The sequence below is a fragment of the Pavona decussata genome, unplaced genomic scaffold, assembly GCF_977016875.1.
Source record: "Pavona decussata unplaced genomic scaffold, jaPavDecu1.1 SCAFFOLD_184, whole genome shotgun sequence".
Lineage (NCBI taxonomy): Eukaryota > Metazoa > Cnidaria > Anthozoa > Scleractinia > Agariciidae > Pavona > Pavona decussata.
Genome location: NW_028145593.1, coordinates 1,172,305 through 1,197,608, shown reverse-complemented (window position 1 = coordinate 1,197,608; position 25,304 = coordinate 1,172,305). Strand labels below are relative to the sequence as shown.

The 25,304-nt window shown below is 37.1% G+C and overlaps 2 protein-coding genes across 3 annotated transcripts; one reads left to right on the top strand and one right to left on the bottom strand.

Moving 5' to 3' along the window:
• Positions 1 to 487: 487 nt before the first annotated feature.
• Positions 488 to 9,496, bottom strand: LOC146462838 (deoxyhypusine hydroxylase-like). 2 transcript variants are annotated; one of them, XM_085085143.1, is made up of 14 exons: positions 9,357 to 9,496; positions 8,945 to 9,024; positions 8,739 to 8,800; positions 7,591 to 7,619; positions 7,104 to 7,146; positions 6,384 to 6,464; positions 5,680 to 5,768; positions 4,322 to 4,432; positions 3,812 to 3,857; positions 3,647 to 3,698; positions 2,636 to 2,688; positions 1,895 to 1,966; positions 1,662 to 1,718; positions 488 to 602 (listed from the first exon to the last, which is right to left on the bottom strand). In XM_085085143.1, the coding sequence occupies exons 1-14, from the start codon at positions 9,410 to 9,412 to the stop codon at positions 510 to 512; spliced, it is 924 nt and encodes a 307-aa protein (XP_084941269.1). In that variant the 5' UTR covers positions 9,413 to 9,496; the 3' UTR covers positions 488 to 509. The 2 variants fall into 2 exon arrangements, with proteins under 2 accessions (XP_084941269.1, XP_084941270.1); XM_085085144.1 differs by having other exon boundaries at positions 5,689 to 5,768.
• Positions 9,497 to 9,619: 123 nt separating this feature from the next.
• On the top strand, positions 9,620 to 18,903 carry LOC146462837 (uncharacterized). The gene is made up of 13 exons (XM_085085204.1): positions 9,620 to 9,876; positions 11,180 to 11,254; positions 11,340 to 11,387; positions 11,714 to 11,768; positions 12,006 to 12,095; positions 12,656 to 12,719; positions 12,820 to 12,886; positions 14,128 to 14,205; positions 14,340 to 14,397; positions 15,128 to 15,208; positions 16,623 to 16,683; positions 17,533 to 17,719; positions 18,729 to 18,903. Exons 1-13 carry the CDS (start codon positions 9,786 to 9,788, stop codon positions 18,830 to 18,832), a joined length of 1,059 nt encoding a protein of 352 aa, XP_084941330.1. The 5' UTR covers positions 9,620 to 9,785; the 3' UTR covers positions 18,833 to 18,903.
• The last annotated feature ends 6,401 nt before the right edge of the window (positions 18,904 to 25,304 follow it).

Here is a 25,304-nt window from a genome sequence, read left to right as displayed (position 1 = left end):
GATTTCCATAAGCTACAGGTAGTATAAGCCTGCATGGCAAGTCCAAAAAGAGTATTAGGCACACTTGACTTACAGCAGAAACAGCATAAAGCATTGCATTCTTTTTAACTTCCTCAAATTTTGCATATGAAGCACAGGTGTATTTGGCTCAGAGTAAATTCTTCTTGATTCCTGGTAGACTATTTCACAGTCCCCTATTAATTTTTTCCATGGAATTTTCAAGACTTGTACGCTTCCATCAAACTGCCGCAAGTGTCTACATTTAAATAACTGGGGGCAGGAGTGTGGGGGGGGGGGGGGGGAGAGGTTTTCCTGCCCCTCCTCCCCCACACAATGTACCCTGACGAGGGGCCCCCTCAGTAGTTTACACACTTCCCAGGTTGTGCTTGCTGTCACAAACCAAGATGGTGGCAGTTCACTTGAAGCCTACGAATTTCAAACATCCCACAGAAAAATTGGGGACTGTCAACAGTGAAGATTTCTGGTGGTACAATGTACATGCATGTACATCATGTTTCTTTCATTTTAACAAGAGAATCAGCATATTGGAACTCATTGTTCTGTTCATAATTGCACATGTCCAATGCCACAACACAGCTCTCCTAAAAGGAAAAAAAAAAGAATGTCTTAAAACCTGTTTTTAAAGTGAATTTGGTGTGCCAATGCCTTTCAAGAGAAAATATGAAAGCAACCAAAACTTATTTTTCATGTCTTTTGAATGGTGTCCCATTAGACTATGCTTTGATGAAGAGGCTTAAAAAACTAAAAATCGTCTATAACTGGTTCACACCCTCCTAATAAAAAAATGAGAGGGTAAAATTTGTTGTAAGATAGGGGGGGAGGGGCTGACAAAAACCTTAGCAGGCTCATTAATAAGCCTCTTTTAGACTGTACGTGTACACCTTCAAGTACAGTGTGTTTGAATGTTATCTCTTGAAATTTCAGCCAGCAATTTAGGTAGCTTGCTCTTCACAACAGCCCTGTAGAGGCGTGTGTGTGGTAAGGACATTTACTATTGGACTGAATGAAACACCCAACCCCTACTATGTGGGTTGAGTTCCTTGCTTGTGCTAATCATTGCTCAAAGAGGTTTTCGTCTGGGTTTTCTAGTTTCTGCCCTCTTAAAAAAACAACAACAACAAAATGATTTTCCTAAAGTTTAGGAAGATTGACATTTAAAGGTCACAGGCTTGTCAATCCTTTTAACAACTAAATGCTACATCTTGAGTGCAGATTTATCAGTGTTTTGAATGTATTTTAATTTTACATGCAATTTGTTTTTAGTAAGAGGACTCACAATAACTTCACAAAAACAGTATAATTTTATTTCATAAAAGAATGGTGTGATTCTTAGAAAAACTAATTAAAATTATGTTGTGTCATGATCAGTTTGTGCCCTCATGGCATACATTTCTCTGTTTAATTTTTATATCATATAGGGTTACATGTAATTAAACTTAGTAGTTAACAACTTGGAGCAAGTTTGCGGTGGCGGGGCGTAGCGTTAGCATTTATTGGCGTATAGTTTGGGCGCTGGTGGCGCATTACATGTAGCATTTGTTGTTTGCATTACTGTTTGGGCCTGGTTTGGCTCCTGGGCACCTAACCTCCATTTGCGACATTGGCATTAATCTAACATAAACTATGAAGATCCCATTTACCTTTACAACTCTTTCTTGGTCTCTCGAATATTTTTCCAAGGCAGTTAAACACTGATCCTGAAGAAAAACACAGAAACCAGAAACTTGAGGTAATAAAAATTTAATTCATCATATGGCCAGTGTAAAATTAATCATTTCTCAGTGACATTTCAAGTTCACTTGGTTCTAGCATTTTTTAATTTGTCCATGAGCAACATGATTTTTAAAATTTAATGGTAATTGCCAGAAATTACCTTTGCGATAGATCCAAGTGCCTCGGCACATTCGTGCCTCACCATTGCGTTTTCCTTCAAATCCTCAAGGCTCTGCCAACAACAATTAAACACAAAAGGTCGTGAACTTGTCATTAATTTCTGAATGATAAAGTTCTTTTATGTCCTGAATTGCAAAGACTGAGTCAGAATATGTTGTAATTAGTAACAAAATGTTAATTGTATTTTCAGTAGCATCTTACTTGTACATGTTTAGCAGTTTCGATCCTTTGTTGAACATTTTAGAGTAAGCAATGTTTAGATGGGGTGTGGCCAATCACAATATTTGTCTATTAAGTACTGTAAAGCCTGGAGCATGGTTGTAGGAGTGACAAGACAGAATGTCATACTGTATGTTATACTTACAATGACACACTTATAAATGTCCCAAAATTTTCTTGAATATTTCCCCTGTGATACATGATGTAGACCCCTCGTAAGTTTAACTGACCATGAGCCAGCCCTTAGTGACAACTACAGCATAGTTTTGAGGACACAGATGGTTTCCAGCCATTTATGACAAGTTCTCTCACTTTGCACATGGACAAGTTTTAAATTGAGTAACTAAGCATTTAAATTTTATATTAAATTAGCAATTCAAAACAACATTCCAAACCAAGTCACAGTCTTTTATATGTTATTATAAGGTATTATAGTAGTTATAAGTTATCGGTTACTAAATGATTAATTACACGTAATTATTTTAATTCATTATTTGCCTACCTCAATAAGTTGTGGAATGGCTGCCTCATGCTGCATCTGTCCAAGGACATAAGCTATAAGCCACAAGTTATACAGGCATGCGGTTAAAAAACTGACAGCATTTCTGGGACTACATGTACATAATATATGCCATGCATGAACAGTTGAGTTATGAGTAACCGGTCTAAATTAATAATTAATTTAGACCGGTTACAATTGACAGGCTCTTCCTCATTGATAGAAGTCTTTGCCACTTACCAGTATTGCTTCCTTACAGTAACAAGATATAAAAATGATATCTTGAACCATAGTTAAAGGTACTGTATTTTATACTTTTTTTTGTAACAATGTACAGTTTATGCCTAAACACTTCAGTCATGTTTACAGAACAAAGAAGTCAAAAGTCACTAACTTAAATTATACAGTCATAGTTGTTTATGCTGGCAGCTGTTCAAAGACTGAATAATTTTACCCACTGTTCAAATGAGTTGCTAAGTAGTCCCTATTGTACTGTATCTGGTGGACAAAATGACTGAGTAAGTTGAAGTACACTTTATCTCCTGGATAGCCATAGCCACTTGTTGGCAGTAAGTAAGTAACTGTAACATCTTAGTCAGTCAGTCAGTCAGTCAGTCAGTCAGTCAGTCAGTCAGTCAGTCAGTCAGTCAGTCAGTCAGTAAGTAAGGAAGGAAGGAAGGAAGTTAGTACTAAGTAATCTTTATTTATACATGGTAAAAATTCATCAGGTGTAAAAAAGTACAGAAGTATAAAATGTTAATATCTAAGTCTAAAATACACCATATACATGTACATGTACATGTAAATCGTATGCTAATTACAATGTTAAAATTTACTTATCCTAATAAAAACCTGTTTTCCATGAATGCCGTGCCTTATGTTTTCCTGTTGTGTTTTTTAAAAATGTTTTGAAATTACTCACTCCAGAGAAATTACTCTTCACTCTATAATACTAAATATTCAAGTTATATTTGTCTACCAGTGTACAATTTACATTAATCACTAGCAACTCACCGATCTCATGTCGAAATAATGCACTGCTGCATTTAAGTCCTTCTGCTAGTGCCTGCAAATGGCGTAACATGGATATGAGTATATCTGATTATTTTAATAAGCAAAATTAATCTGTTATAAAATTAATACAACTTAGTGCATAATTTAAATAAACATGCATCTTACCAACACTGATTCTTCATCTCCTTTGTTACGCAAAGAAAACATTGCCCTGTTTGAGAATAATGGATTTAATGGCAGTGTAAAAATAATTGGGTTGAAATTAAACCATCTAACCACACATGTGACAGTGTACATACATTAGGAAGCATATTTTTTCCATATTATATAATTATTTTGTTGTTAATGTTGTTGTGAATTAAAATTGGCACAAGGGAACACTGCGTGCTAGTTTTGAGTGATCTCTGAATAATAAATTATTATGTTACATCCTTTACAAGTACATTGCACAAGTCCTTCAACAATAATATTGCAATGATTGCAAACAAGCTGAAATCTTAATAATTTTATACAGGTATTACAGAGTAAAAATGACAATAATTAATTTCAATTATTTAGAACAAACAGACCAACTCTCCACTCGGAGAATAATTCACTAAAGATGATGATGATGATGATGATCATGATAAAGATGACGACAATATATCAGCGTGGACGTCATGCTGGTAACTGTACCTGTATCTTTCAAATAGAGGACAAGATTCCTCAAGAAGCGTGTTCTTTAATGTCTTTGTGTCTTGTACAAGGGAGGGTGGGGCAGGATCCACTGATTTATATGGATTTGAGCTGTAAATAACAATGGAATTAAATATGATTTTGTATATACAGTAGGCGGCACTGTCTAATTAGATCCGTAGGGAACTTTGAAATAACCAAATTTAAAACATCTATGCACCACTGTTACTTTAATCCATTCTGATGGTACACTGTTAATATTGGTATTGCATCTGAAATGGCCATGGGAAGCCACTGCAAGCCAAAATAAGAGTTTTCCAGTCCTTCATGCAGGGCTGTCAACCTCGTACATGTACGTCTTCAAATATGGAGAACAAGACTTCCCCGGCAAAGCGCGTTACAGAGGCGTCGCATCAAGGCCAGATTCACGGGTTCATTGGGGGGGGGGGGGGGGGATGACGTACATTCTACGGTACCAGAAACAACCCTACGTATTTCACATTTTCTTGTCAGAGACTAGAGTCCACAACAAATAGCAAACTTCGTCAATTATCCGGGACATTACAGACATAAATCTGGAGACCAGAAGAAACGGCTCAAAATCTGGAGACCGGGAGATACGGTTCAAAATCTGGAGACTCCCGCATTATCCAGGAGAGTTGACAGCCCTGTTCATGTAAAGAAAACTCAAACTTCTTGATGCTGTCAGTGATATACAGAAGATACCCACTACTTGTTTATTATTTGTAAAAGTATGTAATTATATACATTACAGTATGTACATTTATGTAGTGTATATTGAACAGATTTACATTTAGTTGTTGCAATCATAAGATTTCAATTTTCAAAACACGTACACTATACCAGGGACCTTAATTTCTCAGAAGTCCTGCTTACTGATTGGGACTGATAAATTTTTTGTCAGTTCTATTTTTTATCAATGGGTGATACTTTTTTAATGCATTTTCATCCAATGGTCTCCTTACAACACAAATTCCAATTGAAACCTTTTCAAAATCACTAGTATTTTTATGGAAACCCTTCTTTGACAACAGTGCAAGAACTTTAGACTTGTACAACTGTACAATGTACACTTCTAATTAATTTTTTAAACTTACAGGACTTTAGGAAAACAGCCCATGAACTTCAAATGTTGAAACCACAAAATTACTTAATAAATAAAAGCCTTCAAAACATTGGCACTGCATGTAATGGAATAACCATGCTAACAATATCTTGACTAGCCTCCTGCTACATAGCACTGAACAATATAATTATATGTAGTTATACAGCAATTAAAAATAATTTTATCAATATGGGTACAGGTGTAAGTGTAAAATAATAATAAGTCATTATACTCTCTTAACCTGAGGTCTTCATTTTCCTGCAAACTCTTTTCTTTCAGCCATTCTATTCTTTGCACTGCAAGTTGACATGTTTCTGCTACCTATGAAGAAAGTACCAAATGAATGAAGGGTATTAATATTTCATGCTGAAAGAGGAGGGTTACTTACTTCAATGAAAATAAACCAACCTGAAATCCATGACCTGCTCATGGTTTGAGGAAAATTAATGGCATGAAAAATAAATCTGAGTAACATCACAGTCCAAATATTCTGACAGATTTTCAAAACCAATGAAAAAAGACATGTTGTTTGAGGGAACTGGTGATTCATTCGTACATTCCTTGTAACTGGATCACAGTTAAAATGACCCCTTTGATAATTAGTATCCCTGACCCCCATGCTTGTACATGTACACTGTATAACAAACTGCTGTTTAAAACAATTATGGACACAATAATATTTTTATGGAATTATTTAATAAAAATTTTTATGAACTACTCTTAGTAATTGGAAGGTTATACAGTGTACATTGTAGGTTCAACTCGTGTTAGGAGAACTTGGATTTCCTTTTTTCAAGTACAACTGTATGCCTGTGGTCACCAACTGACTAATGCATCTTTCTCATTTACTGGTATATTATAATATATATGCGTGGAGGGCACTCAAATACAATGTGTGTCTACAGTTGTACAGTCATATAGCTTTAGTATGACTACCTCTATCTGTGGATCTTTAGCATACTCTCTCAACACATCAAGCACTTCAGCAGACCCAATAGCACCAAGTGCCTCTCCTGCCTGAAAATCACAACCAAAATAAAATGATGATGATGTTGATGATACATGTACTTGAGGACACTACACTGTCCAGATCAAAACTGCAATACATGTATGAAAATGTTAGGTTTCATGTTGTAGAGATCACGAGAACATGAGAAACACCTCCGAGAGCAAGGACAAGAACCAAGAACAAACTCAACCCACACAACTGTATGATACCATGTCAAGGAAGCAAACTTGGGCCACCATGGTGGGATGTGAGTGCTCTCACTACTATGCCATCCCTGCTTCCTTTCATATTTAACCAATAAAACAGGTCGTACAATTTTTAAAATACATGTTCATGAAGACACAAACTGAAGTATTTTACAGGCTTTAAGACTGGTGTTAAAGGGGATATGTGCCTTGCACCCAGGTTCTGAATTGTGTCACAATTTAGAACACGGGATAAAACAAAAACTTACACGTACATGTATAGTACATGTACAATAATTAATATACAGTGTAATAAACTAAGATGTTTTACATAGTAATAATAACTGCAACAAACCTGACAAAAGAACAACACTGTGTTCAGACTTCGATGAGGCATTAGCCCTTGATATATTGTAATTTATGTTAGAATGCACGTCAAGAATACAGAAATCAAGTATTTACCTCATGTCTAACCATAGGCTCCTGGGCCTTGTCTTTAAGAACTCTAAACAATCAACCCGAAACATGAATGAACTGTTTATATTTAAAAAATAAATTATTTTAGGTGAAGAAATAATTTGATTGATTGGTTACCTGACTGACTAAAGGGCTAATCATTTGATTACTTCAGTCAAGAGTGATTGATTGATTGATTGATTGATTGATTAATAAATGATGATAAATCTAGAATGATGATTAAAATAATTATTGACAATTACTATGATAAAATACAGTATATGATTAAGTGATTGATTCATGCATGTTGGTTGATAATTTGCTTAAAATGAATGATTAACATATCTTTCCATAATAACAAAAGCTATGAACACACAGGTGTACTGTGTTTGTGTGTGCACAGGAGCTTATTGACGAGTGATACTAAAAGTCATATACAGCATGAGTACAGTTTATCACAATTAGCAAGTTCATACATGTACGTGTACAATACCTAATCAAAGCAGGAATAGCATATACATCCTAAAGGAGAATAAGAAACAAAAACATATTAATGACATTATTTTATGTATATGCAGCTATTTCATTTTAACATAATTTGTCAAATGTTGTATAATATGTTTAAATCTTTAATAAACTTGAAATTTGAAAGCTGAAAACTTTAAAAATTTAAAAAGCTTCCCTCATATCCGAAAGGACTGAAAGGTGGCTGTAATTTCATGTTTTCCAGCCTCATAGGTTGGGACAAAATGCCATTTACATTTGCCCCTGTGATATTTTTTCTCTGAACCATAGTCCAGTTTAGTAAATTCATTAACAAATTAAGAATTGGTTCATGCTTAGCGTGCGTATATTGAGTTATGGATGCACGCGGGAAGTTTGGAGAACACGAGAGAAGCGTAAGAGTTGCTCGAGGCGTAGCCGAGAGCAACTCTAGCTTCTTGAGTGTTCTCCAAACTTCCTAAGCTATAAGTGCATCCATAACTCGGTATATGTACAGCTAAAAGCATGAACCAATTCTTTTATAACAATTAGTGAAAATAAAGTAAATGATTCCTGGAAAACAGGTTTGTTTCTGATTAATTGCAAAATTCTCTGTACAAAAAAAAGGTAAAAGTGGTTTCGCAAATCGGTTTAATCTTAACGTTTCATTAAACTTGGACAAGCTCTTATAAATATACATTTTTTATTGTGTTGTCTCCCTGTAAAAAAGTTTTTTTTATAACATAGCGTGCGCATGCTTCCCCCATCTGACTTGCACACGTCATCAGATGGACGCACGGCCGTGCGTATGTTGAGAAATGTACCATGATGACGCCAATAGGAATTAGATTAGGATGCACGCGCGCTATGTTATAATTACTTATATCATCTTGTGGTCTTGTTGCGTAGCCTTTTTTGACAACATTAATTGGAATGGCAGTAACTATTGCACCATTCTTAAACTGTCCCTACCTGTATAAACAAACAGGGAGCATGAATAAAGTTTGAGTTCAAGATGTTTTAACAAAGTATTGCATGCGGATGTCCGTCAATTTTGCCAGATTGCCATACATGTACATGTGTATTATTTACACTGTAGCCTGAACATGCATGACTCACAGATGGGGGTAATATGGAAAACTAAGGTCGGCTAGATACCTGCATTTGCCCCAGACAATACGCTAACTCGTGTTTTAGAAGCGCTGAGGGATCATCAAAACCTATGAGCAAAGAACAAAGGTATTTAAATTAAAGTACTGATTGTATTCAAGTTAATACTCAGCCCAATAAAATATGTTTGTGAAACGTTTAATAATTATTATTAAGCTTTAACGTTTCACAAAAATCACTCTGCTAAAACTTACATTTGGATATACAGTCGATAGCCTCATGTCCCCCAAGATTTCTTAGCGTGAAAAGTGCGCGAAATCTGTTTGTCAATGGCCTGGAAAATAAAATTATCAAACGCCACTTGATGTATTGTCATCAGAACATTCGATATTCCATGAAAAGAAGTTTAGACTACATGAAGTACATGAATGTGGAGCCCTCGGAGCTGAATCAACATGGACAGAACGTAGAAAAACCGCTGAGATATAACTGTATGAAACAACATGATGTGGATTGGGCAAAGCAAATACTTTAAAATGACTGACATAAGGAATTAATCAAAGAGAAATAAAAATGTGTTCGAAAGGCTGAAAATTAAAGTCATGTACATGTAAGGTATGCTGTAAACTGGATAAGGATTTTTGAGAATCGTTAAGGTGATCTTACTGGTTTTGATCCGCGAGTTGAACACCTATTTGTTGTACAGCCGAAGAATTAACCATTCTTTAACATAAACCCATAGATATCCTCAACAAACACAATAAAACACTGATATTTTCAACCACGAGCGTGCGGTTTTTTTACCATTGCAAAATTCTGGTTACCGCTGATCATAATAAGTGAGGGCTCGTATTCGCCGCTGAGCAAGGTGACTGTGCGCTCACATGAAAATGGCGGGAAAATGGCACACGGCCCGTGGCAGACTTCCTGCCATTTTCTTTCCCAAACAAAAATTTTTATAATTTGAGGTGAGGGGACTTGTTTATACTTTGATAAGAGGCTATACCATTTGAATCGCTGTTTTTTTTCACCTTTCAAGATAATTCTTACAACACTCTACTCTTACATGTATGTGATTGTCAACTGAGACAAAGAATGATGAGTGGCGTAACTGTGGCTTGCTCCAGTAGCTCTCCAAACTTCAGGATCGATGTTATTGTCAACTCACTTCGCGAACTACAGCAAGGTAGTCAAACTTAAGCTTAAGTTTAAGTTTAAAGGTTTTACTGTTGTTTTTGTTTTTGCCGTCGTCGTTGTTGTTGTCTTGCTGTTGTTGTTGTTCTTCTTCTTTTTCTTCTTCTCCTTTCTGTCGCCAAAATTTGGTCCTTTATAAAGAGTTTTATTATATTTCCAATAAGCTTAAAAACCAATATTATAGATACTTTAATGAGACAGCTGATTAAATATTTAACAAGGCTTTGAAATTGTTGTAAGATAGGAAGCATCTGAAGGATTCTTGTGGAAACATCTATAACATTGTTTCCTCGGTGTAGCTTAACTGGGAAACATACGGTTTCGAAGACATATGTTACGTCTAAGAAGCCAGGCTGTTTTGGACCACATTTAGAACTATTTTCAGTATTTTCTAGAGTCCAGTAAGCAAAATAAGTCTCTGCAATGTTTGTTTATTTTCGCGCGCGAGCAGAGCTGGTTTAATTAACCTGGTTCAACCAGGTCTTTGGTCTAGGTTTTCACTATTCTGTTCAGACTCGGCTTTCAAACCGGCTGCTGTACGTAAACTCTGTGAACAGAGTCCAGAGGAGTTTTGTTCTGTTCTTTTCGACGGAAAATCTCTTTTTCTTCCTAACTACAAAACATTTTTACTTTGTCGAATAAAAGTTGCGAAAATGGGCCCTGTGAATCCTAACCGTTTTTTGCTTCTATATCTTGCGATATTGTGTCGTTCGTACCGCGGTTACAAGAACTGATTCAGCTAAATGCTCACGCCATGTTTAAAATACAGTCAACAAACGGTGACCTTTAGATTTGACTAGATTGAGTGCGACCAGATTGATGAAATTGAGTATGAGTACAACTTTTCAAATCTAGTCGTATTCAATCTCGTACTCGCCCTTTGATCTGAAGGTCCCTATTATTAAAACGTTGTCCAACGGGCAACGCATTCTCTTTGGAAAGCAATTCCGAGCGAGACAATGTAAGGCAACCCTCGCAGACTTCCAAGCCCACATAATGGCAATTGGTCCACGGTCAGTGAGAAAACAAAACGACCAAGTCGGCGACGCCCAAAGGGTTTTGTGGTAAAGCGAGGTAGGGCATTTAAAGAGAACAGTTTCTTACGCGATCAACTAGAAATACGCTGGACTCTGTGCAATCTTAAATGACAGTTAACAAGTGAATATCGTTGTGGTTTTATGTCGGACGTCACGGTCAAAACTTGACCGGAAAAGCTAGATTTTGTACACAGAAATGAAAGCAGAGCTCTATACCAGATTGTTTTTACCAGGATACACATAAATTTTATCCTTCAGAAAAGGAACGGCTGCAACAGCATTCTAATGAAGAAAAAGTACGTTGTAAGTCATTGGAAATGAAACTCGAGGCTTGTAAGTACCCGATCAATGTTGTCACTTCCTTCTCTAATTTATGTTCTTAGTAATAAAGATTAATCTCAAATTTTCTTTCTTTCAGCTCAAGCAAAATACTATCAGAATAGTGAAAGAAATTGTAAAATGTTAGGTAAGGGTTAAGTCATCCTCGGGGACCCAGGGACAGATAGTTGGGTCAGGAGCTGGCCCTGGGTCTCCGAGGATGGTGTCAGTTAAAGTCCACTCGACAGTAAATTCACAGGCACGCTCTACCCCTACCACTCGGAACTATGGGGCAGTAAGCTTCACCCGAAAACAGTGTCTTTTTCACCAAGCCGTTCACACGTCGCTTCTTATTTTGTTTACGTACGTAGAGCCAGCCAATGTACATCCATACGCATGTAAAATTTACGCGACAGTAGAAATCCACAGCGAAGTTTAATATGTTATTGGTTTAAAGTACTTTTTTGGGTTTAGAAACTGTGAATGCTGCAAAGCAGAAAGTTCTACAAACGCAGATGCAGGCGAACAGGTGATTATGTCTTCTTTGCCTTCTAAATGCACTATATACTGTTACACAAGAACATCTTATAGATAAAGCTTACATGGCCAGCAGCTTAGACTAATGTTAACACTGAACAAAAAAATAGTGAGATTTAGGCTTGTGAGAATCGAAAATGCGTCGGCAAACTTTTATTTTGTAAACTGAGAGAGGCTATAGTTAGTAAATAAACTAAATTACTCAAATATGTTTGTAATTGTTTTTAAGGTTAAAGGAGCTGAATGATGGAAAGGGAGCAAAAATTCAGGAGCTGCGCAAACAAATTGATGAAGAAATGAAGAAAGAGCAAACAGAATTGTGAGTCTACTATATTTACCATTTGACACTGAAGACATAAATTTTGAAACTTGCCCTTTATCGCTAACAAATTTCCATATTGAATAGGCAGGTGCAAAATAAATATGATGTTATGTTTTATGATAGTTTTTGTTTTTCAGGCTTACTCAGAAAAAGAAAAACCGTGTTCTCGCAACATTTACAGGACTTGAACTTACGATCTTCTGATTACTAGTTCGGATGTTCAGTTCTAACACTGAGCTATGAGAGTATTTTTAGCTGTAGGAGTAGTTCTCAGCTACGAGTAAGCCTGTGTCAACTGACTGGAAAAATATATATCCATCCTTCCTTCAACAGGATTAAAACATAGCGTCACATTTAGATCACATATATGCCACTTAGCGACAATCAAATTCGAGCAGTATGCAGGATGTTTGTCACTCTGCTTAGCTCATGATCGATGAGTGGTAGAGCACTGGATCCGAACTAGTAATCGGAATGTCTTAGGTTCGACTCCTGTTGGTAGTACTCGGTTTTCTTTTTCCTAGTATGCTATCGTCAATAAATACCTTTATCCATAGGCAGATGTTTGAAGAGAAGCTTGCAGAACTCACGAACAACTTTAGAGATGCAAGAAACTACTATGTAAGATGTAATTTAAGTATATGAAAAGTTCTGTTTACAAATACAAAGCCTTGCCGGGGGATGAACAATTTGACGGCTTTATCATTTGCAACCGTTTTAGACAGAGGAAAATCTACAGCAGGAAATTGAGGAGTGGAGCAAGCAAGCTGAGAAAGCAAAGGCTGAAGGTTTGTTTAAAACGCAAATCACAGACAATCCCTCTACAATTAAGATGTGTATAGAGTTTTTGCCTGCCACACCGCGAACCTTGCATGGCGCGCAAAGGGAAGAGGAAATCGAAGGGGTCAGACACGTCTGGTTTTATTATTATTATTATTATTATTATTATTATTATTATTATTGTAAAAATATGAAAATTCTTTATTAAAATATTCCACACAAATTGCTATTTACAAGTTAAAAGTATATAAAAAAGAGCCATTAAAAACCTATTCACATTTCATTTCGATTAAAAAAAGATAATATTTTTAAGCAAAAATGTTTTTGTAAAGAAAAAGAAAAAAAAACAAATGTCTTGAAGTTTTTAAAAAAAAATTAAATTCGGCATTTTAAAATCAGTTCCACTTGATAAAAAGAAAAAAAAAATAAACAAAATACGCATCTCTCAAATGGCCCCTTCTGCAGTGTCAATGTCAATGTCCGCGTTCTTGATGTCACGTTGAATTCTTCGTAATGTCCTAGAACCTCTAAGACAGACGAGTGCAGATCTTAACAGTGCGAATGAAATTCGGCTCCTGATCCATGACATGGTTTTGGCATATTGCTCCCCTTTCTTGATAGCAATCAGCTCCGCTAATCGACTATGGTATCTCAAGCATTCATAGCCCATTCCGCCGGTTGTAGTGAAGACCAAAGGTGTAAATGTTCCATGCTCAATGTCGAGAACTCTCCTTGAGAACAGGCGCTTTTTCTCATTCTCATGCGTACGATAGATCTGTTGCGGCTCCAGGTCCTTATACGATTCAGCATTGGGGTGGCAAACCCTTACATCAAAGAATGCCGATCGTCGTTGCTCCCAGAACCCACGTGCATGGTTATCCAATCTCGCATCTTGTGCTTTGTTGGATCCTCTACTTAACTGTTCTCCAGAGATGTCTAGGAGAACTGGCTCAGTCTCAACGTCACTGCAAACTGTACTCAGGAGTTCAGCCACCAGATCTCTGAGCTCATTGTGACGCTGAATTATTATTATTGTTATTATTATTACTATTGTTATTATTGTTATTATTAATATTATTATTATTATTATTTCCTTTATTCTCCTCACTTGAAAATTTGTACAAGAGCAAAAACAAAAGAGACACTCATAACAAAAACAAAACAAAAACAAGCAAGCAAACAAAAGACAAGCAATGAAAAAAAATAATTAAGTTATGCGTGAAAATAACAGTTTTTCTGATAATTTTAGTTTCAAAGGAGGACGGGACCTTGAAAGAACTAAGTGAAAAATTTCATCAGATGGAGATGGAAAACAAACAAGCAAAAGGTCTGTAATTAATTTTATACTGCATTCTTTCAAGCCCAAAGGAGACTAAGAATCGATCATTGAATTGCTTATAGTGAAGGTGTGATACAACCCGCTAAATATATATATTTTTTAAATTTGACTTTTCTTTTCAGATGAAATTAATGGGAAGCTTGAGTTTGGTTTAACTCTTGAGGAACTGGAGTTGGCTTTGTAAGTACCTCTTCTGCATCAGTTTCTTGTAAGTGTGGTACCAGCTGAATTCTTTTCGAAATTAAGAGCGAGTTTTTTGGGGAGTATTCAGGAAAAGGAATACACACAACAGGCGGTATTCAAAATCTTCTGGGACCTATTTGTTTTCGGAATGAGCAGAACAGTATTCCTTTTATTCTGCCCCCGATAGCGATATGAATGGGACACAGTTACTCAGAATAAACAAGAGGAATAGACCATTTCCGAGTTGCTTTAAACCTCATTATGAAAGCGAGGTTAAGTGCAAAGCTTTTGTTATGAAAATTAGTTTTCATTCATATGCAAACAAAACTAATTTTCATATGTAAAGTTTTGCACTTAGCCTCACTTTGATAGTGAGGTTCCCAGCAACTCGGAAATGGCCTCCTCCTATTACGTTCTCTGCTGGGAAGGTTTTTGTGTTTAACTTAATGGGAATAGGTTGAATTGCGTTCTTTAAGAAACTGATATTCTATGTATTCTATGGTTCCTGGACTGGAATAAGAATTGCTTGAAACCGGTCCCCAAAAAATTCTCCCTTATTTGAACAAAAGATGAAGAGCATGTTCGATTTTCCGTATTATCTCTTTCAAGTATGACTCTGTCATAGCCTGCGATCAGAAAGTGCTGAAGTCAGCCGGCCAGTACCAGTAGCAATACTAGGTAAACACAAATTATGTGCTAGCACTAATATCTTTCGTGACATTGCCAGGAAGGTTTTTGAGGAAATGAACCAAGAGACAAAGGAAAAACTTCAGATTACTGAACAACAACTGGAGCTAGAGATTAACAGGTATATATTGCGACCAAGTCAACAGTTCTGTGAAAGTGAATAAATTGATCAACTGTGATCTTATATCTGACTGAGAACTACCTAGCCTGACTGAACCACCAGACCCCGGTTGTTCCAAGAGCGGATAACTCTATCCAGTGGATATCGCTATCCAGTGGATAAAATGTACTGGAGCCAATGTACATTTTAAATATCCGCTGGATAACGTTATCTGCTCTTTGAACAACTGGGGCCTGGGGGTAGAGCAACGTGTACGCACATAGCTAATCCTCTTTCTAGTTGGCCTGATTACCTCACGGTTATGTGTTGAAGGCTCGTCCAACCCTGATTTCTTTTTTTTTTTTTTTGTCAGACTTTCCTTGCCACATCTAAAACAGTTAAAATAATCATTCAGACCATTTAACTCATAGGAAAGTAAATCTGAATTATCTCAACGAAGTCGTTTCTGTGTGTTTCAAAGATAGAACGGAGTTACATAAAATATATTTACATATCTAATAATATTACCAAAAGGTCTCAGTAGCAGGAGACAAGAAATGATCCTAATAAAAATCACAACGGGTAACTCCGTGACACGCATGAGACTTATGGAATTGGGATATCAACTTGCCATGGACTAGCTGGTCCTCAGTTTATGAGTCTTTTTCCTGTTTTGGAATATTACTGACTTTCGGTAGAAAACGAACTACTATACGAAGTATAGGCCTTATCACGGTTTCCGACGCCATTTTGACTAGTAGGCAAACACGTCTGAAATAACAGTGTTTGTATGGAAATCCGATGTCAAATAATTTTCATACAACATTGCTTCTGAAAAATTCATGAATTGGAAACTTTTAGCACTATGCAAAGGATTTTAAGAGAAAAAATTGGAGGGATGTAGCTGTGCCAGAAAGCGTCCAGTCGTGTTTTTAACTTTCCATAGATTTGTCTGTATAGCGAACCAGCCGTGAACTGCTACTAAAAATAGTTCGCGGGAAAAAATACAGGGAAATGTATGGAAAGTTCAAAACACGACTGGAGGCTTTCTGGCACAGGTACATCCCTCCAATTTTTTCTCTTAAAATCCTTTGCATAGTGCTAAAAGTTTCCAATTCATGAATTTCCCAGAAGCGATGTTTTATGAAAATTATTTGACATCGGATTCCCATACAAACACTGTTATTTCAGACGTGTTTGCCTACACGTCAAAATGGCGTCGAAAACCGTGATAAGGCCTATTACTGTTCACTCGAACTGAGCAAAATGGCATTAAACATTTTGGAAAAATTCAGCGTCCGATTTGGGGATAAAATTTCCGTGTATATCTGAAATAAGAGATTAGAGTGGTAAAGTCCGTTCATACATGTTCATAAGCATGTAATTTTTCTCAGTTAAAACGTATTTTTGGAGTATAAAAAGGTCATGTTTGCAGACTCGAACAAGCAAAACATGATTACCAGCAGAGGAATGAGAGTGTATTATCCCCAGATGAGGTAAGTAATCAATAAAAGTAAACACGATTGAGGCAAAGTTTGAAACTGTTTAAAACTAGCCGTTCTTTCGAGATTCTAAGCCCCCAGTCAGAACGCAAAGTGGCTTTTACGTTTCCGTCGTGAATTAAAACTCACATTCGTTACAATTCAACTGCCTCTTTCTTACCACATCTCTTAGTATCTCAGTTAGCTTTATCATTCGATTGTCTCTTTCACAATGGGAAGGTGGGTTATTTTCATTCAATCACTTTTACGAGTTCGAACTAAATTGGATCCTTAGTAGATATATTGGGGCTGTTGTCTGTACAGCAAAACGCATGGTTTAGTTGCATAGTTCAAAAGCTGTTCTACCTCCTTCGTTCCTTCCTGCAAATGCTATACGCCATTTGACACCATAACCAGTTTATCATGAGCCTCTTGCAGGAGAGATTGCGCAAGTACTCCCCGTGTTATTGACATTAAATTTTATTATTTATTTCACCCTGAATCTTTATTTTCCGGCGGCATTTGTTTTCCTTAAAGGATTCTTGCCCACTGAAAACCACAGTTAAGCTGACATAGTTAAGCGTTATATCCAATATATGTGAAGACAACAGCTTTTCTGGACAATTTTGAATCATTTTAATGAAAGGCAATACTTCCATTGGCTTTGTTGAATCAGATGTGATTTTTGAATACACTCATGACAACCCTTCAAATAGTATATCATACATGGACATAGGTTTAATACTCAACCTTGTAAGAAAGGCCATCCGTGGTAGGAGAGAAATATTGATTCTATGTCACATTAACCCAATTTCAACAGTCAACGCTATGGGACATGGCTAAAATTTATTTTTCATGATCTAGTCGAACACAGGAGACAACAGTGTTCTGGTGCAACCAAGTGTAGCTCCTTGTATGGCTGCAAACCAGAAAGGCTCTGTCTCTCACATGGATTCCATTCCAACTGAAGATCACCAGCAACCGCCTGAAGAAAACTACCACCAGCATCAGTTTAGGCTTGATGGTCCTTCTGTAGCACCGACCTCAAAAGGTATTCAGTGATCAAGACTTATTATTATTATTATACAGACACTATACTATAGATAGATAAAAAAAAATTTTTAACGTGTCAATGCCTTACAGTCTGGGAATATCCCATACTAATTTGAGGATACAAAATACTATATACACTACATGTATATGTCTGATTCTGGGAACAATTAACTACCCAGAAACACAAGGAAGGGAGAAGATCCTCAGCGAAAAATAGTACCGAGATTTAAGAAAAATTTCTTTATGGTATAATTGCCGATTTTTAGGGAATTTTATGTGAGGGAGAGGGAGGAGGAAAGGGTTATTAAATTTTAATTACTAGGTTGTTTGGAAGAAGCATTGCCCAGCGACGACCAATGATGGTTATCAGTTAATAAAACCTTGTATTCCGTAAATTGTAAAGATAAAAATAAAATTGCTTTCAAATGAAAAAAACTTTTATATTATTATACCAATTGTGACAGGAAAAGTACCCCATTCGTATATCTTCCTTTGGAAATGGTACTCCTTTCACATACCTACAGTAGAAACACCCTCAGTACCTCTTTTTCGTTGAGTTTGTTCAAGATGTTTTGAAAGATACAAAATATTGACGGCAGACTGATCCCAACGGCGGAGGTGACGAGCTTGATAGAATATACAACAAAGGCTTGAATAACTGAAATATTAATATTTGTTTTAAAAAAAAAACAAATTTTTGCCCGATATTTCGGTTTGCAATACAATCCTTCCCCGAGGAAGGTTTGTACTGAATAATTTGCTGATCCAGGTCTACAAGTGATCCGGCACCACCCATCGGTTTGTCGCTCTGCAATTGCAGATTTTATTGTATTTTGAAAGACCCTTAGATGACAGGCCTCCCTACCATTTTCTATATTTTGGCTCTTGAAATCCCTACCCTTTTATATACTTCCATTCTGAAAAAGGTACCCCTTTCGGGCGAAGCCCCCCTCTATAGTCTATTATAGGGAGCACGTATAAATAAATAAATATCCATCTGTTTGCAGAAGCTGGAGCTGTTGAAAAGACACAGATAAGAGCGGAAGGAAGGAGATCTTCTTTACAAGGACGTTCATTCTTTATTTCTCTCCCTGTTACTCCAAGCAACTAAAACCATTACATTATCACAAACATTGTATCAGAAATTTGCAGGTGTCTTACGTCTTCCAAAATGTAAAATTCTTTTCAAAAATGCTTTGGGATAATCGCAGATTACAGTTAACTCTTGTAAGACCAACTATGAGTTTGACTACTTAGCAAGTTTCAGAACTGTCAATTTTTGAATGCGTTGCAATAAGTTGGATCTCCTGCTTAAATTGGAAGGAGATTTGCATATTATAATCAGCTTTGATTTTTGCTTTTTCGTCAAAAGGATCGAAAGAAAATACAGAGCCATTTTTCACAACTAACCGCTGAATAATCTTTCTTCTATCAAAAAAGGTTGAAGTTGTTTATTTATTTATTTATTTTAATTAGCCGCGTGTACGACAAGAATCAGAAAGAAATTTGTCATGAGTTTGCTTCAAGGTTGCATTATCAATTGAGATAGAAAGAAATAATTGCCAAGGGTGATAAAAGCTAGGCAATTCATACAGACTACACAAACAAAAGAAAGACTAAATCTCAAAGTTTCATCAAAATTTTGATTTCCGGGCGGTCTGTCCTGAAATGGAATTGGATGAAATGCAACTAGCACTCGTAATCCTTCACTTATCCCTTGTTCTGTTTTACTTTGTATGATAACATACAGATTTAGTCAGAGAAATTTCGGTATTTAGGCCGGAAATTGTCTCTTAAAAACACTAATAAATTACCCGGCTTAGATATTTTCCCCTTAACACTGTAAAGAACGGGAAATCAGCAAGGCTGGTATCTGGCCGTTCCATACGTCTTTTTCGTTAACTCCACTGCTTAAATAATTTTCAAGGTATAACTGCGACCGCAGTTGTCATGCCATCTGAATAAGACTAATACAATTTATGGTTATTTTTAGCCATTGCGGTGTATGTGCGTAATACATGTACCAGCGCGAAGTAGCATCTTTTGTCAAAAATGCACTTCTTTTATGAATTCTTGTGTTAACTACCTGATGTCCAAGTCTAACTGGCGAAAACAATTCAACTGGCAAACAAACAGACAAACAATTGCAGTGAGTTTTAAGGAGGAAGTGTGGTAGAATCTGCTGTCGGTTGAGAGGCTGTTCCCCAATTTGTCTTTGGTGAGCCACTGTCGACGCGACTTTTCGGCTTGGTTGCACTTTTACCTTATTTTCCAGTGAGAGCAGATGATGTCTTTTGCTTCATATTTCAGCCAGCGGAATCCACAGAAGAAAATTAAGATTAACGAGACATACGAGGGCTTTATTGAGGGAAGAAAATCGCATTTTTCGATCCATTTTTGCAGTTTCGTTGTCGCTTGTCGTTGTAGATTTCTTAGTTTTTATAGTTTTACAGATATTTACTTTTTTTTTAGCACAAACGACCTACAAGCTTTTAAGCTTTAAGAATTGATCGTTTTAAAATAAAGGATGTCTATCTGTGTATCATTGCGCTATGCGAGAAAGAGTGGACCTTCCGTAGAACAGCTAGGGTCATGCACCTCCGGTATAAACCCACCCATTCAAAGGGTGGGTGGAGGGGGAAGGTGGTATCTATAAGGTAGATTTATTTTCTCATGCCAAAAAAGTTCCTGCAGCGAACAGAGCAGAAAACTCGTTTCGGTACATCTGGTCGATTAACTTCCGTAATACAGAGTGCATTTACATGTACGTGATCAAAACAAAAGAATAAAAAAAGCCCAGGAAAAATATATGATTGGCACAGTTGTTCCGCGTAGGGAAATTAAATCTCCTTTATCTTGCCAGTTTTCCTTGTATATTATAATGATAATAGAAATCCTCATAGAAATTAAAAAAGGAGGAAAGAAACTAATTTATGTAGTGATGGATGTATTTTTTTAGTCAGTAACACAGGTATACTCGGAAAAGAAAATCCTAGTTGTTCGAATTGTCATTGCGTTTATGCTATCACGACGGCCTTCAAAACTCATGTTTGAACCCCACGGCATTTACTTAGTGACTCAAAGACAAAAATTAATGGAGTCCAGGTCTACATAGGCCTTGTTCAGACTAGGTGCCCGTGCCAGGGCTCTTTGTCCCGGCACTAAAGAGGACCTTGTTCAGACTCCTTGGTGCCCAAGGAGCAATCGTTTTCTCCTATATTAATTCTGACGCCGATCACAAAAAGTAGTCGGTTAACAAAATTCCAGTGTGTAAACCAAGTTATCGCTAACAAATTAAACTACAAAAAGGTTAGTTATCGGCAACAAATCACCTGAAAGGGAAATTACGTTTGTCGATAAGTGTTCCTTGTCAGTTGTTTGACGTGTCACTCGCCTTGACATGCGTAGGAGCGCTAGTTTACCAAACCGTCTCGCCCATTAAAAAGATGCATCGATCGCTTTGGCAAAGCTCTATCGCTCTACATGTACTTTACTCCACTGCATAGGGATTTAGCGACTGGATTTCGAACACTACCGGAATAATATATCTGCAAGTCCACTGCCAATAGAAAATGGGGCCACTGGTCGTCAATTAATTTTAGTTCAGAAATCTGGAACAGATCAGATCCCGCAATAAGGGAAACAGAGTCACCGGCTGACTGCTTCTAAACGTGGACTGTCGAAACCCATTTAATGATCCTTCTATAGTTCTACTTTTAACTCTTGTACATATAATTTTTCATTTCTTGATTCTATAATTAGGCTTGGTAATTTTTTAGAGGACCCTTCTGTAAACCACTTTTGTGATGTTGGCATCCTCCTCAAAGATTACCTTCAATTTTAAGATTAATTTTGTCCCGTGCACGCAAAGGCTCATTGCAACTCGTTAAGCTTGTCAAAATTTTCGTGTCAGAACTCGTCTCGCAACAAATGTTGCATAACTTTGCAATTGTTTGTTGCGCGTTACCTCCTCCGTGCGCAGCAAATATTCAAATTCAAGAAAGTAGACGCCATTTCCAGTTTTTTAAACACAACTTGCAACGCATCATGCTGTGTGCGAGAAGTTGCACGCAAGTGCTGCAACTATTACCTGGCCTTAACTAAACAAGCAGTAGGCCACATCTCCCCAAGGTTGTTTAAATTTATTTTTGATCAACTGCATTCGTTCCCAAAATCTACGCTTAATCCAACACAATCGTGCTGTATAACAAGCTTAAAGTTTAATGTGGGTATGGCACGTCACAAGAAAACGAATTTGACACCCCTGCCAACTCACCCACTGGTGCCCTAAGACCAAGCTCTCCCTTAGTGCATATCCTAGCTTGAATTTAAAGTCCTGTGGTCAGAACATATGCGTGGTGGTGAAAACCACTGATAGAAGGTCATAATACGCGGTAAATGAATTTCTGACAAGCAATCACGTAAATTGAAGTCAAACAACAAGATTGCTTGAGTTCAATCACTATGGAGGTAAATTTGTTTACGTTCAGTTAACAAGATATCATCGAGTCTCGTGTGTTAAGCCGGAAATTTAATAAAGTACTTCTTGACGAACAAAATTAAGCTTGCTGAACCTTTAAGTAAAGGTCAAGGGAGGAAAGTATAATGCCAATTAAAAGTAAGCTTTTTCACAGCTTGAGCCTGAGTTGACTGTTTGTGTTAGCCACACAAGTAACATATAAGGCACAAAAGGCACCTCAATTTTTTTTAAGGGAAAGGGACTGATCGGTGGGATTGCATGAACTCAACTGTAAATAACCATGATATGTTTAAACCCATCACGGTTAGAATTCCATATTTTTCGACTGACCTTGTTTCCATAAAGAAAATAAGAAAGTAAAAAGGAAACAAAACAGCCCCCCCCCCCCCCCTCAAAAAAAAAAACTTTTGGATAGGCTACATGATAGTTATTTTCTAATACAGTTCCTTACTCTGGTCGCACACAGTCAGTATATACTGAGTCGCATGCGAAAAATGTAGTGACTTGGCATGATGTATAACGTCTGGGCTATCTCTAAAACAGGGAACGGGGAATGGAGGAATGGGGAATGGGGAATGGGGAACGGGGAACGGGGAACGGGGAATTTCTAAAATAGGGAATCTCTAAAAGGGGGAATCTCTAAAAGGGGGAATCTCTAAAAGGCGGAATCTCTAAAATAGGGAATCTCTAAAAGGGGGAATCTCTTAAACTTTACAACCACTGTTTTGGCAGGCTTTTTTGTTGTCTGATACTGGGTAATAAACACCGCGCCAAATGAGCCTTGACCAATTACTTCCTGGCTCGTAATCTCGTCCCAGCTAAATTTTGGGAGCCCATCAAACGCCCCAAGCTTTTTTCTTTTGCTGGCAAACGCCAATGGAAACTTGAAATTGTTATCCATGTTGACCTGAAGTCACCGACTTGAAAAAAGGTCGACCAAAGGTCGGGATGACATGTCTTATCTTAACACGTTCTTGCAGCCATTTCCCGCCATTTGGTACTACTGAAAGAGGATTTGTCTTTTTGGTATAAAAAAGCAGACGCTATTAAACCTTATATTCTCATTACTAGTCTTGTTAATTACGCCATGAAACGTAACCAGCCAGACACAATGAAAACATATTTAGCATTTGCAATTTGGGTGGCTTCCGGCCTACGTCAGACATGTCTTTATCCCAGGGAGATAAGCATGTCTGGTACCTGAGTGATAACATCATAGATAAGGTGAATTTTTTCCTTGACCAGTGAAACCTTTTTTTTTTTCTTGAAAAAAATTGAGGGCCTTTGTTGCAACTTTCGAAAGGCGTAAAAGGAAATTGGTTAGTTTTAGACATAAGAAAGGGCTTTTTCATTAGACATCGTTGTAAGGCCATTAGGGCTGATGGATCAATCGCAACACAAACAACGCGAATTTCACAATTGGCATTTTTGAACTGATCACTAGATAAGCTTTATCCAGGCGTAAAGACGTCTGTCTAGTCCAGTTAATGATGGTCGACGCGTGTTACAGATGCCAGGCCCGGTTCCAGTTCCAGTCATTTTGAGTCTACGGCTTATTCAGAGATTCAATTGCGCTTTCATCTTTACCGTTTTGCAGTAAGATGCTGTAGAAAATTCGATTTCTCTTGCTGTATGTGGCCCTTTGGTATCGATTGGCATAAATTTTTTAGACCACCCCTACCGAAGATATTGCGGCAAGCGACGACAACAATTTATTTTTATCTTATATATCTAGTAATTATGACAACAACTGTCAATAATATTATTGGTTGTTGGCAAATGCTGTAAATGTCTCTTAGGAAAAACTCTACTTCTAAAACGTCCAGTTTGTTGATAGATTCTCCCGTTTAGAGAATCCCCTTTTTGAAATTCCCCCTATTAGAGATTCCCCCTTTCAGAGATTCCCTATTTTAGAGATTCCCCCTTTTAGAGATTCCCCCTTTTAGAGATTCCCTATTTTAGAGATTCCCCCTTTTAGAGATTCCCTATTTTAGAGATTCCCCCTTTTAGAGATTCCCTATTTTAGAGATTCCCCCTTTTAGAGATTCCCTGTTTTAGAGATTCCCTATTTTAGAGATTCCCCCTTTTGGAGATTCCCTATTTTAGAGATTCCCCGTTCCCCGTTCCCCATTCCCCATTCCTCCATTCCCCGTTCCCTGTTTTAGAGATAGCCATAACGTCTGTATATCCATAAGGTGGGTTTATCTATGTCATTTGTATGATGTCCAAACAGTTCCTGTGGCGAAGAGAGCAGAAAATGCGTTTCGGCGCAATTAACACGCAGCGCATTTACGTCACCACAACATTAATATGTGCGTGCAAAGCGCAGATTAATGTTAATATCCAAGTGACATGTGTTGACCTTGCAGTTTATTCCGCGTAAGGAAATTAAATCTCCTTAAATATCTATAATAACTATGTTGCTGTCGATCATATAATATATAAAAAAAAGTTAGTTCTAACAAAAATTCATTGTGTGAACCATGTTATCAATATCCAAGTGCAAAAAGATTAGTTATCGACAACAAATAAGATTTTATTCAGGAAGCGGAAAAGTGCTTTGGTTGTCGATAAAAAAAAAAAAGCAGCAGTTGAGCTAAGCAATTTTCAGTGGTCATCGTCAGCGATTTCGGACACGCTGCCACTGGCCTTGACATGCGCAGGAAGGCTAGTTTACCAAACTCACGCCCATTAAAAAAATGTTTTGATCATTTTGGCCTTTGGTGTGTGAAAAAGCTCTATCGCTCTATTTTAAGCTTCTCTGGTGAAAAATTAAAATATATTAAATCGAGCTTTCGATTTCCAGTCTGCAAACTTTGACAAGTGATGTCACTTTTAAAACTTTTTAACCAGAGAAAGCTTTACATGTAAATTATTTGGTCTTACCCTGGTTACTCGCCCATTTTTTTAAAATCTCTAAATATAGTTGGCGAATCGTTTTAGATCACACCAAGAGAGGACGAGCTTTCAAAAACGTTTTCTCTAGTCTATCGAGGCCCCAAGACCAGCAAAGTTTTCGTATCAGGCCAATGTTTTTCAAACAAGGAGTAGGGGGGTTCATCTTTATCCAGGGTAGAAAGCCCCATTTGCTAATACATTTTAA

Bases quoted from the DNA above. Each gene is read 5' to 3' on its own strand.
- LOC146462838 (XM_085085143.1), bottom strand. From the start codon at position 9,412: ATGGTTAATTCTTCGGCTGTACAACAAATAGGTGTTCAACTCGCGGAT. The intron at 4,433-5,679 runs GTATAATGACTT...TGTTATTTACAG, and splicing joins GAAGACCTCAGGTTAAGAGA to CTCAAATCCATATAAATCAG. The intron at 2,689-3,646 runs GTGAGTTGCTAG...TGTGGCTTATAG, and splicing joins ATTATTTCGACATGAGATCG to CTTATGTCCTTGGACAGATG.
- LOC146462837 (XM_085085204.1), top strand. From the start codon at position 9,786: ATGATGAGTGGCGTAACTGTGGCTTGCTCCAGTAGCTCTCCAAACTTC. The intron at 14,206-14,339 runs GTCTGTAATTAA...TTTTCTTTTCAG, and splicing joins GGAAAACAAACAAGCAAAAG to ATGAAATTAATGGGAAGCTT. The intron at 14,398-15,127 runs GTAAGTACCTCT...TGACATTGCCAG, and splicing joins GAGGAACTGGAGTTGGCTTT to GAAGGTTTTTGAGGAAATGA.